We start from the raw sequence: 14821 nt of genomic DNA on the forward strand, positions 1-14821 counted from the left end.
ATATTTATTTATCAGAGAGAGAGAGGGGGAGAGAGCGAGCACAGGCAGACAGAATGGCAGGCAGAGGCAGAGGGAGAAGCAGGCTCCCTGCTGAGCAAGGAGCCCAATGTGGGATTCGATCCCAGGACGCTGGGATCATGACCTGAGCCGAAGGCAGCTGCTTAACCAACTGAGCCACCCAGGCATCCTCTTTGTTTATTTTAGAAGAGAGCACAGGGATGGGCTCAGAGGGAGAAAGAATCTCAAGCAGACTCTGCATTGAGCATGGAGCCTCACATGGGGCTCGATCTGAGGACTCTGAGATCATGACTTGAGCCAATGCCAAGAAGTGGACATTTAATTGATGGCATCACATAGGCGCCCTCTGTGTTACAGTTTTGGGACTCTGGGTAGGACCAGGGCTGTCTGCATCCTGCCTGCTGCAGACCTCATGGGCTCTTTCTCATTTCACTTTGTAGGTAGGATGGATACAAATGCAGTTATAGTTTCAGATATTTGTTCTTCATTTCTCCAGTTTTGAACTGGGACTAAACCCACAAATGCCCCATGACAACTCTTAGAAGAAAGGAAAGAGGGGTGCCTAGGTGGCTCAGTGGGTTAAGCGTCTGCCTTCGGCTCAGTCATGATCTCAGAGTCCTGGGATCGAGCCCCGCATCGGGCTCTCTGCTCAGTAGGGAGCCTGCTTCCTCCTCTCTCTCTGCCTGCCTCTCTGCCTGCTTGTGATCTCTCTCTGTCAAATAAATAAATAAAATATTTTTTTTAAAAAGTACACATATGTGCTCTTACAGCTCTAAATGCTTACAATAAAAAGCAAGAAATGTCTTAGATTAGTAACCTAACTTGGCAGCTTAAGGATCTAGGGAAAAACGACAAACTAAACCCAAAGCTAGCAGAAGGAAAGAAGTAATAAAGATTAGAGCCGATCAACAAACTGGGGAATAGAGGAAAATCAGTGAAACCAAAAGTTGGTTCTTTAAGATCATGAAAGCTGACAAAACTTTAACTGTGTGGGCTAAGAAAAAAGGAGAGGATTACTAAAGTCAGAAATGAAGTGGGAACGTTATCACTGATTCTATAGAAATAAAAGGGATTGTCAGTGGTGTGAACCGTTGTACAGCAACAAATAGGATAACTTAGATAAGTGGACAAATTCCTGGAAATACAGAATCTACCAAGACTGCATCACGGAGATGCAGAAAGTCTGACTAGACCTACGACTGGTAAGGAGACTGAACCAGTAATCAGAAATCCCCAACAGGGGTGCCTGGGTGGCTCAGTTGGTTAAGCATCTGACTTTAGTTCAGGTCCTGGGATCGAGCCCCATATCAGGCTCTCTGCTCAGCAGGTAGCATGCTTCTCTCTCTTCCTCTGCCTCCTGCTCCCCTTTCTTGTGTTCTCTTTCCGCCCCCACCTCAAATAAAATCTTAACACAAAACAAAACAAAAACTCCCAACAGAGCAAAGCCCAGGACCAGACAGCTTTACAGGTGAATTCTACCAAACCTTTAAAGAAGAATTAACACCAGTCCTTCCCCAACTTTTCCCAAAAATTGAAGGGGAAAGAAGCTTCCCAACTCATTCTGTGAGGCCAGCCTTTCCCTGATAACAGAGACAATGTAAGAAAAGAAAAGTATAGACCAACATCTATGATAAAGACTGACGAAAAAATCCGCAATAGAATACTAGCGAATAGAATTCAGCAGCATATTAAAAGGACTGTGTACACCATGACCAACTGGAATTTATTCTTGGCATGCGGGTATGGGTCCATACATGAAAACCGATCAATGTTATATGCCATATCAACACAATGGAGGGAGTAAAAAACACAGGATCGTCTTAATTGATCCCCCAAAATCATTTGAACAGTATTTAGCTTCCATGATAAGAGCACTCAACAAACTAGGAACATACGGGACCTGCCTCCACATGAGAAGAGCTATCCATGAAAACCCAGAGGAAGCATCACACCCAGCAGTGAAAGACTGGAAGCATTTTCTCTATGAGGAACAAGGCAGGGTTGCTGCTTTCACCACTTCCATTCCACATGGTCCTGGAAGTTTTGGTCAGAGCAATTAGGCAAGAAAAAGCAAAGACCTCCAAATTGGGACAGAAGAAGTAAAATTATTTCTGCAGGTGATATGACCTTATGTGTAGAAAATCCTAAAGACTGTAAAAAAAAAAAAAAGAAAGAAAGAAGTGAATACTATTAGAATAAATGAATTCAGAGCATCAGGAACAAAGTAAATGCACAAAAAATGGTATCTCTGTATGTTAACAAAAAAATCTGCAAAGGAAGTTACAAAAACAATCCCATTTACAACAGTATCAAGAGTAAAATACTGGGACGCCTGGGTGGTTCAGTTGGTTGGGCAGCTGCCTTCCGCTCAGGTCATGATCCCGGTGTCCTGGGATCCAGTCCCACATCGGGCTCCTTGCTCGGTGGGGAACCTGCTTCTCCCTCTGCCTGCCACTCTGTCTGTGCTCACTCTCTCTGACAAACAGATAAATAAAATCTTTAAAAAAAAAAAAAAAGGAGTAAAATACTTACAAGGTGATTTACTCAAGGAGGTAGAACACTTGCACAATGAAAACTATTAAATGTTTCTGAAAGAAATTGAAGAAGAGGGACGCCTGGGTGGCTTAGTCAGTGAAGCGTTTGCCTTTGGCTCAGGTCATGATCCCCGCCCCGCATGAGGCTTCCTGCTCAGCTGGGTCTGCTTCTCCCTCTGCCCTTCCCTGTGCTCATGCTTGAGCTCACTGTCCGTCTGCCCCCCCCCCCGAAATAAATAAATCTTTTAAAAAATTTTAAAAAAGAAAGACATAAAAGGAACCACATCCCATGTTCATTGGAAGACTTAATATTGAAATGTTCATGTTAGCTAAAGTGGTCTACAGACTCAGCAATATCTGTCAAAATCCTAGAGTCATTTTTGTAGAAATAGAAAAAAAAAACCCATCTTAAAATTCATATGCAATCTCAGAGGACCCAGAATAGCCAGAACAATCTTGGAAAAGAACAATAAATCTGGAGGACTCACACTTGCTGATTTTGAAACTGACTACATAGCTACAGTAATCAAAACAGTGTGGTGTTGTCGTAAGATAGACCCTCACCTGTGTCCACGTGATGTTCAATAAGGGTCCCAAGACCACTCAAATGGGAAAGGCCAGTCTTTGCAACAGACAGTGCTGGGAAACTGCACATCCCATGCCAAAGATGGACATTGGAGCCTTACCTCACACCACATGCAGAAATTAACTCAGGATGGAAAAGGACCTAAATGGAAGACCTAAAAATATGAAAGAACCTTAAAGGCATTATTCTAAGTAAACTAAACCAGACACAAAAGGACATCTGTTGTAGAACTCTACTTATATGAGGTACCTACAGTAGTCAGAGACTCCTAGGGACAGAAAGTGTAACTCATGGGGACCAGAGACTAGGGGAGGGGAGAACGGGTTTTTTCGTGGAGACAGAGTTTCAGTTGGGAAAGATGAGAAAGTTCTGGGGAGGGATGGTGGGGATGTTTGCACGATGATGTGAACGTATGTAATACCACTGAACTGTACACTTAAAAATGGTTAAGATGGTGGGGCATCTTTGTGGCTCAGTTGGTTAAGCATCTGCCTTCAGCTCAGGTCATGATCACAGATTCCTGGGATCAAGTCCCATAGGCTCCCTGCTCATCAGAGAGTCGGCTTCTCCCTCTCCCTCTGCCTCTCTACCCCCAAGCTTGTTCTCTCTCTCTCTCAAATGAATGAATAAAATCTTTGAATGAATAAAATCTTTTTATTTTATTTTTTATTATTTTTTAAAGATTTTATTAATTTATTTGACAGAGAACACAAGTAGGCAGAGAGGCAGGCAGAGAGAGAGGGGGAAGCAGGCTCCCTACTGAGCAGAGAGTCCAATGTGGGGCTCAGTCCCCAGACCCAGGGATCATGACCTGAGCCGAAGGCAGAGGCTTAACCCACTGAGCCACCTAGGCGCCCCTAAAATCTTTTTAAAAAATGGTTGAGATGGGGAGCCTAGGTGGTTCAGTGGGTTAGAGCCTCTGCCTTCGGCTCAGGTCATGATCCCGGAGTCCTGGGATGGAGCCCCACATCGGGCTCTCTGCTCAGCGGGGAGCCTGCTTCCCCCTCTCTCTCTGCCTGCCTCTCTGCCTACTTGTGATCTCTGTCTGACTTCTGATCTCTGTTTGTGAAATAAAATCTTTTAAAAAAATGGTTGAGATGATCAATTTATGTTATGTGTATTTTACTACAATAAGAAAAACAAAAAAAAAGGGTCTTGTTTATCATTTCTTTCTCTCACAAAGAAAAAAAAAAAACCAAACCGTCCTCCTTACTAAAGCAAGTAGAAAGTGTATTGTTTTCACTCACCTATCAAGAAACCATGATGCCATAAATACAAATTAAAGAAACTGAGCAATTTTAGTAGCATCCAGAGGGCACCAGTCATTCTGAAATCCTTGGAATGGACATCAGTGGCTTCTAATCAAGTAGTAGCTTAGAAATTATTAGTAATTCCAAGGTTTCAAAACGTCTGTAAATGATTGAGTATTCATAAATAAGTATGGATGTGGGACATGGATGACAGTTTTGAAATCACTTGTTTTTGCTTGCTTTTTAAAATGTGTCCTTGATAAATAAAATAAAATAAAATAAAAAATCTTTACAAAAAAAGGGGGTGCCTGGGTGGCTCAGTGGGTTAAGTTTCTGCCTTCAGCTCAGGTCATGATCTCAGGGTCCTGGGATCAAGCCCCGAATCAGGCTCTCTGCTCGGCTGGGAGCCTGCTTCCCCCTCTCTCTCTGCCTGCCTCTCTGCCTACTTGTGATCTCTCTCTCTCTCTCTCTGTCAAATAAATAAATAAATAAGATTTAAAAAAAAAAAATCTTTATAAAATGTGTCCTTGGAGGGGCGCCTGGGTGGCTCAGTCATCTAAGCAGCTGCCTTCAACTGAGGTCATGGTCCCAGGATCCTGGGATTGAGTCCTGCATTGGGCTCCCTGCTCAGTGTCATGTCCACTTCTCCCTCTACCTGCAGCTCTTCCTGCTTCTGTGCTCTTTCACTGAGACAAATGAATAAATAAAATCTTTAAAAAATAATAATAAAAAATAAAATGTATCCTTGAGGTGCCTGGGTGGCTTAGTCACTTGTCTGCCTTCATGGGTCATGGTCCTGGAGTCCTGGGATCCCTACCCATGATTGGGCTCCCTGCTCCCTGGGGAGTCAGCCTCTGCCCCTCCGCCAGCTCTTGCTCTCTCTTCTGCTCTTTTTCCTCATAAATGTGTCCTTTATTTGTTGTTTGACACATATATAAGCCTGCAGGAACCCAAATGTTTGGAAGAATTAATCCCAGAGGATGTGAGGAGGGGGTCAAAGAGGAGGTTTCTGTTGATGTTGTTAACTATCAAACAGCTCTGGACTGATTTCTGTTCTAAAAGAAATGACTGCCTTTCCTAATATCTAGCTCATTGAAAATCTTTTTTTATTTTAAGATTTTATTTTAAGTAGGCATCATGCCCAGCATGGAGCCCAGGGCAGGGCTTGAACTCAAGAGCCCAAGAGCAAGAGCTGAGCTGAGATCAAGGGTTGGATGCTCAGCTGATGGAGCCTCCCAGGCGCAGCACCCCAACCCCAGAATCATTTTTTACAAGACCAGTGCTCTAACCCCTGAGCTGTAGGGCCACCAAAATCATTTTTTAAACGTGCGACCGTAATTGCTGCTTGAAAGAGGAAAATGTTTTTCCTGAAAGCCGTGGACATAAATGATGTAAAGGGAGAGCTGGCCTCAGCACTGAGTCTTCCATCCAGGAAGATGGTGCACGTTTCTGTGTTTTGGTTGTGTGTTCTGTTCTGTCTGATGGTTTCACAGTTTATTCCCTTCCCGTCAAGTTTACCCCTGTGGCTTCTGGGGTTGGGGCCATCCAGCTGTTGGCATTCCACCCAGTACCCTGAGTCCACATCTCCTACAAGTAGCTTTGTCTTAGCTTCTGGCGTTTGCACTGTTGGTTTGGTTTCATTTAGAACCCTTGACTTGTCACGAGGGTGTAGTGGGAGGCTCCGTCTGCTGCTCTAGCTTTATGGGGACTACTGTGCATGCTTCCCGTGAAGTCACATGCCTCCCGTGAGTATTGGGGAGTTTTTAGCAAATTAAGGAAGTTCCTTTCTTCTTGCTTACTTAAGTTACAATTTTTGTAAAAAAAACAGGAATAGATACTGAATTTGATTATATGGTTTTCTTCCGTTTGTTTTTCTCTATCAAGTAAGACATTAGGTTTCCTAATTTTTTTTTTTTAAAGATTTTATTTATTTATTTGACAGAGAGAGATTACAAGTAGGCAGAGAGGCAGGCAGAGAGAGAGAGGAGGAAGCAGGCTCCCTGCTGAGCAGAGAGCCCAATGCGGGCCTCGATCCCAGGACCCTGAGATCATGACCTGAGCCGAAGGCAGCGGCTTAACCCACTGAGCCACCCAGGCGCCCCTAGGTTTCCTAATTTTGAGACGTGCTTGCATTCCTGGGATTATAGCCTACTAGATTATGATATATATTCTGTTAATTCATTATTAGATTTAAGTTGCTGATACTTTATTTAGGATTTTGGGGTTTGTATTCTGAGGCTTCATTGAGTGTTCGTCTTTGAGGCCTTGTCTGTTTTGTATGAAGGTTATGCTAGTCTCATAGAATGCATTTAGAAACTTCCCATGTTTGCTTTAATTTTCAGGAATAGTTTAAGTTTTCTTTTCCATAAAGGGATTGATAAAATCCACCCTAAAACCTAGGGCATGATCTTTCTTTGCAAGGAGGAGGAATGAGGTCTATGGGTCTTGTACCACCTTTTAAGTTCATGTTAAACTTTGTCATCTGTTTTGGGTTTCCGCCCTCTTGAGTGAGTTCCACAACTGATGTTTGCCTAGAAGATTGTCCCCATTGTGGGAACAAGGGATGATGAGTTTGTGCTCAGAGGGGAGTGATGAAAGTCAGGGGAGTGGTGGCTGTAGGAGAGCTGCTGTGTTTCCCCAGCCTGCCTTCCTGGCCCACTTTGCTGAGAGAGCATCTAATGTGCCAGAAGGAAATGCCATGCCCTCGGCCAGGAGGGCAGCAAATGGCAGGAGCCTCCGAGCCATGGAGATGTCCACAGAAGCCAGAGTCTGGGCTGTTCGGTGCCATCTCAAGAGCTATCTAATGTTGACTCAGCTTTTCAAACATGTTGGGCAGGCTCAGCAGAATAGCCCATGGACCCCTGGCTCGCAGCGTTTCTGTGCAGGTGGAAGTCTACATTGCACAGATCCTTCCCTCTGTGGGTTAAAGGAAACCTCTGCCCGTATGTGTCCTGCCTCATACCCACTTTGTTGGCAGGGCCTTTTCTTCCCTGGGTCCGTCCAGGAGGGAATCTGGAGAACCAGTGTTTGGGGATTTATTGAACACATTTGCTTCATCTTCCCAATAATTTCTGCTTTTACTTTACTTTCTTCCTGCTTTATTGGTTTCTCATGTTGTTTTGTTTCTTTGGCTTCTTGTGTGGAACACACACGTTTCAGTCTTTTCCTCTGTTTTGTTCTCTCATAAACATTGAAGTCTGTACATGTTCATCTATGTGTTGGATACATCTTCTGTAATTGATTTGCAGGGCTTTCATTGTCAGTGATTTCCATGGACCGTAATTTCAACTTTGATTTCTTCTAGTTTAAACTACATAAATTTTGGGGGTGCCTGGGTGGCTCAGTGGGTTAAAGCCTCTGCCTTCAGCTCAGGTCATGATCCCAGGGTCCTGGGATTGAGCCCCACATCGGGCTCTCTGCTCAGCAGGGAGCCTGCTTCCTCCTCTCTCTGCGCCTGCCTCTCTGCTTACTTGTGATCTGTCTGTCAAATAAAAATTTTTTAAAAATCTTTAAAAAAAAAAACTACATAAATTTTTTTTCAAATGCATGAATTTTTTTTTGAAATTACTCTTTTTTTGGAGGGTTTATCGGTAGTATTTTCTTGCCTGTGGGATTAAATATGTCCCCCTCTCTTTTTTTTGTTCTAATAATTTAGAAGATACATATCTCATATTTCTCTTGTTAGGAATTTTTCTTAAGTTTTCAGTAATTACAAGAACACATATAGATAAACATCAACATTCATAGCCTCTCCCACCTGAGTAAAACTATACCTTGAACCCATCCTTAATTCCCTATGCCTCTCAAAGTGGTTTCTTTTTTAATTGTGGTAAAATACACATAACAGAAAACATACCATTTTAACCATTGCTCAGAGTCCAGTTCAGTGGCAGCAAGTCCGTTCCCATGGTAGCGTGCCCGCCCTCCCCCCTTCCTAACTCCCCCTTGTCCTCCAGCCCCTGGCTCCCCTATACCTGCTGTCTCTGTGCCTTTGACTCTGCTAGGGGCCCCGTGGGCATGAAGTCACGTGCAGTCTGCAGCTTAGGCTGCTTAGGGCTCTTCAGACGCACTCCCTCACATGTCTTCACGCTTTATCTCCCGCATAGGCCAGTACGGGCTGAATGCTCACTTACTGCAAGGACAGCTTCAGCTCTGGAACCTTCAGTTGTTCATGAAGGAGGTGGAGCGCTGGGACCACAAGTCTTTGTTGTGCCTTCCTCATCTGCAGGGGGAGTGACTTGAGCACCGTTTCTGAGGTCTCCCCTCGCAGAAGCCTGGCTGGCTCTTGCTGACACTAAGGTTTTGTTGTTTGCATATCCTTCCTAGATGACAATGAAAACCAAACAGCGCATGCTGACGGAGGACTGGGAGCTTTTCAAACAGAGGCGATTCATTGAGGAGCAGGTGAGGCTTGGGGATGTGGGGGGGCTGTGCGCCTGTGCAGGGGAAAAGCACCATTCCAAGGCCACACTGTGGGTCTGCTCCTAACTAGTTTCCCTTATCCATTTCCTTCTCTTCTGTATTTCTCAAGGAAATCCCATTTATTGAGTGACCACACTAGCCCACAGCCACCCAAGTCCCTGGTGTCTGGTCTCGGAGGCAGCTGGTGCCGTCAAGTCACAGAACTGGAAGCCAGCCTGCCCCCCTCAGGCCCGATTCACAGGCCTCCCCACATGGACCTGGGTCAATGTAGCTGCTGACAACACAGCTCGCTCCCTCCTTCCCTACAGACTTCCATAACCCTCTGCACCTCCCTGTGGCTGGCTCAGGGTACTGGACTTTGGAAACTTGACTCCCTTGATTCTTCTTCACAAGCTGGCATCTTTGTCTCCCCCTTCCTCAGTCATTGGTGTCCCTTCCCCCATTTTGGTGTCCTTGCCCCTGTGGTCTCCACCCACACTGGGCTTGCTCACCGGCTCCCACCCCCCAACCCTATCAGATGGCCCTTCTAGCACCACCCATCCTGTTGCCAGAGCTGGTCTGCAGGTTTCTTCTCTGCAATCCAGATGCTTATCTTGTCGACTGGTAGGTAGCTCCTGGATCTGCACCCTTCACGTGCCAGGCCTTGTTCCTGCAGTGGGTATTCTCCCCAGCTGGCCATCCTCCCACCTGCCTGCTTCTGTTGTGTCACAAATGCCTTTTAACTCATGGGCCATCTAATGCTGTAGCTCTTCGTGTGTGGGCCTGTGTGCCTCCAGGCTATTCTGTTGGGCATGCCCCCCCCCCCCGTCCCATCCCCCAAGACTCCCTCCTGCCCAGCCCAGGGTCAGCCAGGCCTTCCAGAGGTGTTTCAGTGATGCCTGGCTCGGTGCTCTGCTCCTGACCTGGATGCCCTCTTTGCCTCTGACAGCATTACCAACAGTGCTTCCTCTGGGCCCTATGTGGGCCTGGCGCCCTGCTGCTTTTCTGCCAGGGCACCTCCCACATCATGGTTTCCTCTTCCAGGGTCTAAGCCCCTGGGGGGCTGCGGTTTAGCTCTGCGCTCCTGGTCCCTAGTGAGAACCGAGCACACAGCTGATTCCAGGTAAAGGCTGGGTGTCTGCTGGTGAGGCACCAGCCAGGGCTTCCTGCTCCCTGGCCTTTGTGAGACTCAGGCCGGTGGCTGCCATGCATTTCAGGTCTGCCCCTTCCCGGCCCTGTCCCACTCTAGGAAACTGTGGTCACTGGCTTCTGAATGAGCATGGCACCCAGTACCATGATTACGGAGAAGCTGGACCACCTGACTGGGGGCACGTCTTGCAAAGTTAACCTCTCATTTGATGGTTTCCTCTAGCTGACCAACAAGAAGGCAGTCACTGGCGAGAACAACTTCACAGATGCCATGAGGCACATGCTGTCATCCCGGCTCAGCATGCCCGACTGCCCCAACTGTAACTACAGGAGAAGGTGAGCCTGCGAAGTTGTGTGGGCGCGACGGGCCTGCAGGAGCCACAGCCTTGGCCCGGGCGCTGAGCCCAACAGAGCTCCGTCTGAGCTCTCTCGGCTCTCTGGGTAACTGTCCTTCGTTCCCACTCAGATGTGCTTGTGATGACTGCAGCCTCTCACACATCCTCACTTGTGGTGTCATGGACCCCCCCGTCACTGGCGACATCCACAGTCACCAGCTGCCCCTCCAAGTGGATTCCGCTCCTGACTATCTCTCTGAGATGCGTCCACCTAGCGTGTCCTCAGCAAGCTCAGGGTCAGGCTCCAGCTCTCCCATTACAATTCAGCAACATCCCAGACTCATCCTCACAGACAGTGGCTCTGCACCAACTTTGTAAGTTGTGACTTTGTAATAAGATTTCAGAAATTTACATAACCCAATGATGAGAAATATGGACAGTAATGTCTACAGAAGTACGGATATCATTATAGTGCTTTTCGAGAAAAAGGATCCTTCACTTTTTAAGCAACTTTTAAAATACGAAATCAGTAAACCCAAACTTTGACACTATTTCATTACATGAAAAAAAAATACGGTAAATTTATAAATGCCAGTAAAGAAAAAACCATGTTGGTATGCAGGGAAGTGTCTCTTCAGTTCTGGCTTCATGTTTCCCATTTCGTTTGAGGGTGATCAGCCCAAAGTTCATTCCGCCTCATTGTCCATTCAGCATTCATGCTTATTCCATGTCTTGCTAAAAACTCAGAAGATCACTTTAGCAAGCGATTGAAAGGTTCTGTTTTCCGTGTTCCCACATTATCTAGAAGTACATTTTGTATGAGCGAGGGGGCTGTGCGGTCGTCGCCAGTTCACACTGTAGGTGAGTGGCCTCACGTTTTTTCAGAGTTGTGATCCTGTCATTTGTTGAGGCTTCCCTTTCGAACTTCTGGACAGTTTGCACATGGATGTGTGTCTTTATTTTATTTAGGTAAACTTAGGTTTGCATTTTGCTTATCATAGAGCGTGCGGGTATCAGGAGCCCCATGGAGGCGATGCCCGCCAGCGTGGTTCCCCATGGGAGGGGTTGTGACCCTGGCCTCAGGCTACTCAGCGTCTCTCAGATTGCTCACCACCTCCATCTGGATTTCTCCTGACAACTCTGAGGCTTTCCTTCAGAGTCTTGCAGTCCTCAGTGTGGATCTGGTCTCAAAACACAAAATAATTCTGAAGGGATTGGCCTGAATGCCTTGACTCCTTTGAGTTCGAGCTGCTTTCTAGACCTGAATACCCTGTGCTCTCTCTGGGGCCTGTGAGGGAGGGTCAAGTGTTTCCCAGCTAGCTGTTGGGCAGCCTCTAACTAAAACAGACTGAAATTAAACACATATGGTGTTTAAATAAATAAAAAAAAAATTATGTTGGAAAAGCCCATCCCTGCTACTGTGTCACACTGATGTCAGGTGCGGGCTTCTGCTCTGTGTTGCACAGTGGAGGAAGTGCTCTGGGGCACCTTTGTCTGTGGGCCGGGACTGCCTGCGGCTGCGCTGGACCTCTGGTCCTTCAGCAGCTAGGATTAATGTCTTCCAAACATGAACTGCGAGGACTTGAAAGCCTCCGTTGTTCCCTTTGGTTTGTGTCATCTCTTTCTTGGTGTCAGCACTAAGTCGGTTGGAGAGAATCGTGTGCCTGGAGTCTCTGTGCCACAGGGCTATTTGGTTCTCAGGGGCTTTAGGGGAGCTGCAGCCTGCCTTCATTACACTGAGCAAATGACTCAATCACCTCATGTCATCTGTGACTCATGGAGGTGGTGATGTTTCGGGAGTGGGTATGAGGGCTGGCCAAGGCCACACATTCCATCACCTCAGGTGCCACGGGCCTCAGGAGACCTGAGCAGCCTTCACCTGGTGGGTGCTGTGGGTGCTAACGGTGGTGAGCTCCAAGTTACGGCATATTGTGTTCCCTCTTTTTCCAAAAATGGGAAGGACATCTGAGTTGAGCAATTTTGGACACTCTGCTAAATCCGAAAGTTCACCAGTTTGTAGGATTTTTCCTTCTGGAAGTTATTGTATGCAGAGCTGAAGACGGACTGAGAGGCATGTTTATGGTCACGGTGGGGTGACCACGAATGGTCCGTGCCCTGCACAGTCTGCCCTGATGTGGAAACTGTGTGCCCACCCTTGTCACACCAGAAAAGCCTATGTTTGAAGTGTCCTTCATTGGCTACAGCCTTGAAATTTGCCTACTAGTTTTTTTTTTTTTTTAAAGTAAATCTTCCATTTGCCCATTGTTTAGATGTCTTGTTAAAGCTGATATTTAATTCAGATCATGAGTGACTTGTCGAAGGCAGGCCTTGTAGTAAAAAACTTTTAGTATTTTGTCACTTATGGGCCTTTAAAGTTTTGTTCAACTGGCTATGTCTGAAATTTTGGTGGTTCTGTGTACCCCCTTTAATTTTAATAAAAAATTAATTGTGTCTGCTTGGAAATGGCAGCAAACAGTTGTACACTGAGGCACTTCAAGCCCAATGGAAATGCAGTAATAATTAATCCGATTAAATTTTGGCAGTTGCCCAGATATTTTTCTTCTTTTGGTGTTTTGTTTTCCATTCTTCTGTGTAGCACAGATGGTAATCTTTCAGGTATTTTTCCCCCATGTTCAGGTTACCAGGAGATGTTACCAAGTGTGCGCGGTGCTCAGTGTAATATTCCCGCAAACCAGAACAGCCTGTAAAGGCAGCGTCGGGCTCCGTGGGTGGCGTACTCCCTATCCCCGGGTGAGCAGCCTCGTGGTGACCATCTCTGCCTGTCTCAGTTGTAGTGACGATGAAGACGTTGCACCGTTGTCAGCTAAATTTGCTGATATTTATCCACTGAGTAACTACGATGATACCGAGGTGGTGGCCAGTATGAATGGAATCCACAGCGAGCTGAACGGTGGAGGGGAAAACATGGCCCTGAAAGATGAGGTACGGACACCACTTCTTCACAGTGACAAGAGATGGCATCAAGTGGTGATCTGGTGTCTTGTTTGTTTTAGTTCTTCCACTTTGAAAAGTATAAATTACGAAGTTTGTTTTTGAAGTCCCCTCAGGTAAGCAGTACCAGCAGCAGCTCTTCAGAGGCTGACGATGAGGAGGCAGACGGCGAGAGCAGCGGGGAGCCGCCAGGAGCCCCAGAGCAAGATGGAGCTCTAGGCAGTGGGAGTCCCAGGAACGAGGAGAGGAAAGCGGACAGTCCACCCCCATCTTACCCTACTCAGCAGGTACGATTTCATTTTCCCAAACTTAATATTTTGCTGAGGGTGTCTGTCTTTGTGTATATTTTCTCTAAACATGAGCATTATTGAATGCAAAATTGTGTTATCTTGAATAGCTTCTAAAGATTAGAACTGGAGAGGATTGAGGCCCACTGATAAAATATACAAACATGGCTCCTCACCCTGTTTTGTTCCTCTTGCCTGAATCCACTCGACGGTCTCGATTTTGCAGCATCCCAGATTGTCTAGACAGTTAGCTGTCATAGAGGGTTTTTTTTTCTTTTTTTGTATGTAAAGAAGCAAAGGGAGGGTTTTTTAAATAAATAAAATAATGGAATGTTAAAATTTCAGAAAAAAGTTGATTTTGTAAGGGAGGTTTTTTTCTGATGGAGGTCTGTTTTTCTGTTTCCAAAAGGTGAGTGTTTTCTCTTAGAGACTCCTAATTATATGATAGATGCTCACATAGTTCTTTTTCTTTTATTTCTTTCTTTTTTTTTTTTAGTTTTTATTTATTTGTTTGAGAGAGTGAGAGTGTGCATTTGAGCAGTGGGTAGGGACAGAGGAAGAGGAGCAAGCTGACTCCTGGATGAACAGGGAGCCCAATGCAAGACTCGATCCCAGGGCCCTGGAACCATAACCTGAGTAAAAGGCAGATGCTTAACTAGCTGGGCCACCCAGGCACCCCGCTCACGTAGTTCTTAAATGAAAGGAAGAACAAATGATGGTCGGGTTGCTTGGCTAAATTATTTTCCTTAATAGGCAGTATAGGTCCATAGTTGAAACAAGAAAGGTGATACAAAAAGGTGTTTTATTAAGAAGTCTGGGGGCGCCTGGGTGGCTCAGTGGGTTAAAGCCTCTGCCTTTGGCTCAGGTCATGGTTCCAGGGTCCAGGGATCGAGCCCCGCATCGGGCTCTCTGCTCGGCAGGGAGCCTGCTTTCTCCCTCTCTCTCTGTCTGCCTCTCTGCCTACTTGTGATCTCTGTCTGTCAAATAAATAAATAAAATCTTTAAAAAAAAAAAAAAGAAAAAAAGAAGAAGTCTGGCCCTGGCATTGTTCACCCTCTGCTCTGCTCAGCACCTGCCCATCCTCAGTTCTAGTCCCAGTAGGTAACCAGTCTTATTATTGTGTCCTTCCAGTGTTTGTATATGCAAATGCTAATATTTATTCTTTCCCTTTTCTGTGACAAGGCTTATACTAATGCACACTCAGCTCCCCTTGCTTTTCCTCTCAGCATCATATCCTGACTGATTCTGTGTGGAGCACACTTCCTCGTCCTTGTCTGTTTTCCCTCTCTGTGTGCCAGCAGGTGGACAT

At 45.9% G+C, this 14821-nt stretch overlaps 1 protein-coding gene across 3 annotated transcripts in view; it reads left to right on the forward strand.

The window, feature by feature from the left end:
• Nucleotides 1-14821, forward strand: part of FAM193A (family with sequence similarity 193 member A) — a 166291-nt gene that overhangs the window by 108311 nt on the left and 43159 nt on the right. For all 3 annotated transcript variants that reach the window (XM_059379674.1, XM_059379694.1, XM_059379683.1), the window contains exons 8-12: nt 8715-8792; nt 10162-10274; nt 10405-10647; nt 13063-13216; nt 13333-13512. In XM_059379674.1, the coding sequence (XP_059235657.1) occupies nt 8715-8792; nt 10162-10274; nt 10405-10647; nt 13063-13216; nt 13333-13512 (768 nt within the window). The remainder of the gene's footprint in view (nt 1-8714; nt 8793-10161; nt 10275-10404; nt 10648-13062; nt 13217-13332; nt 13513-14821) is intronic.

Source organism: Mustela nigripes, chromosome 1 (assembly GCF_022355385.1).
Source record: "Mustela nigripes isolate SB6536 chromosome 1, MUSNIG.SB6536, whole genome shotgun sequence".
NCBI lineage: Eukaryota > Metazoa > Chordata > Mammalia > Carnivora > Mustelidae > Mustela > Mustela nigripes.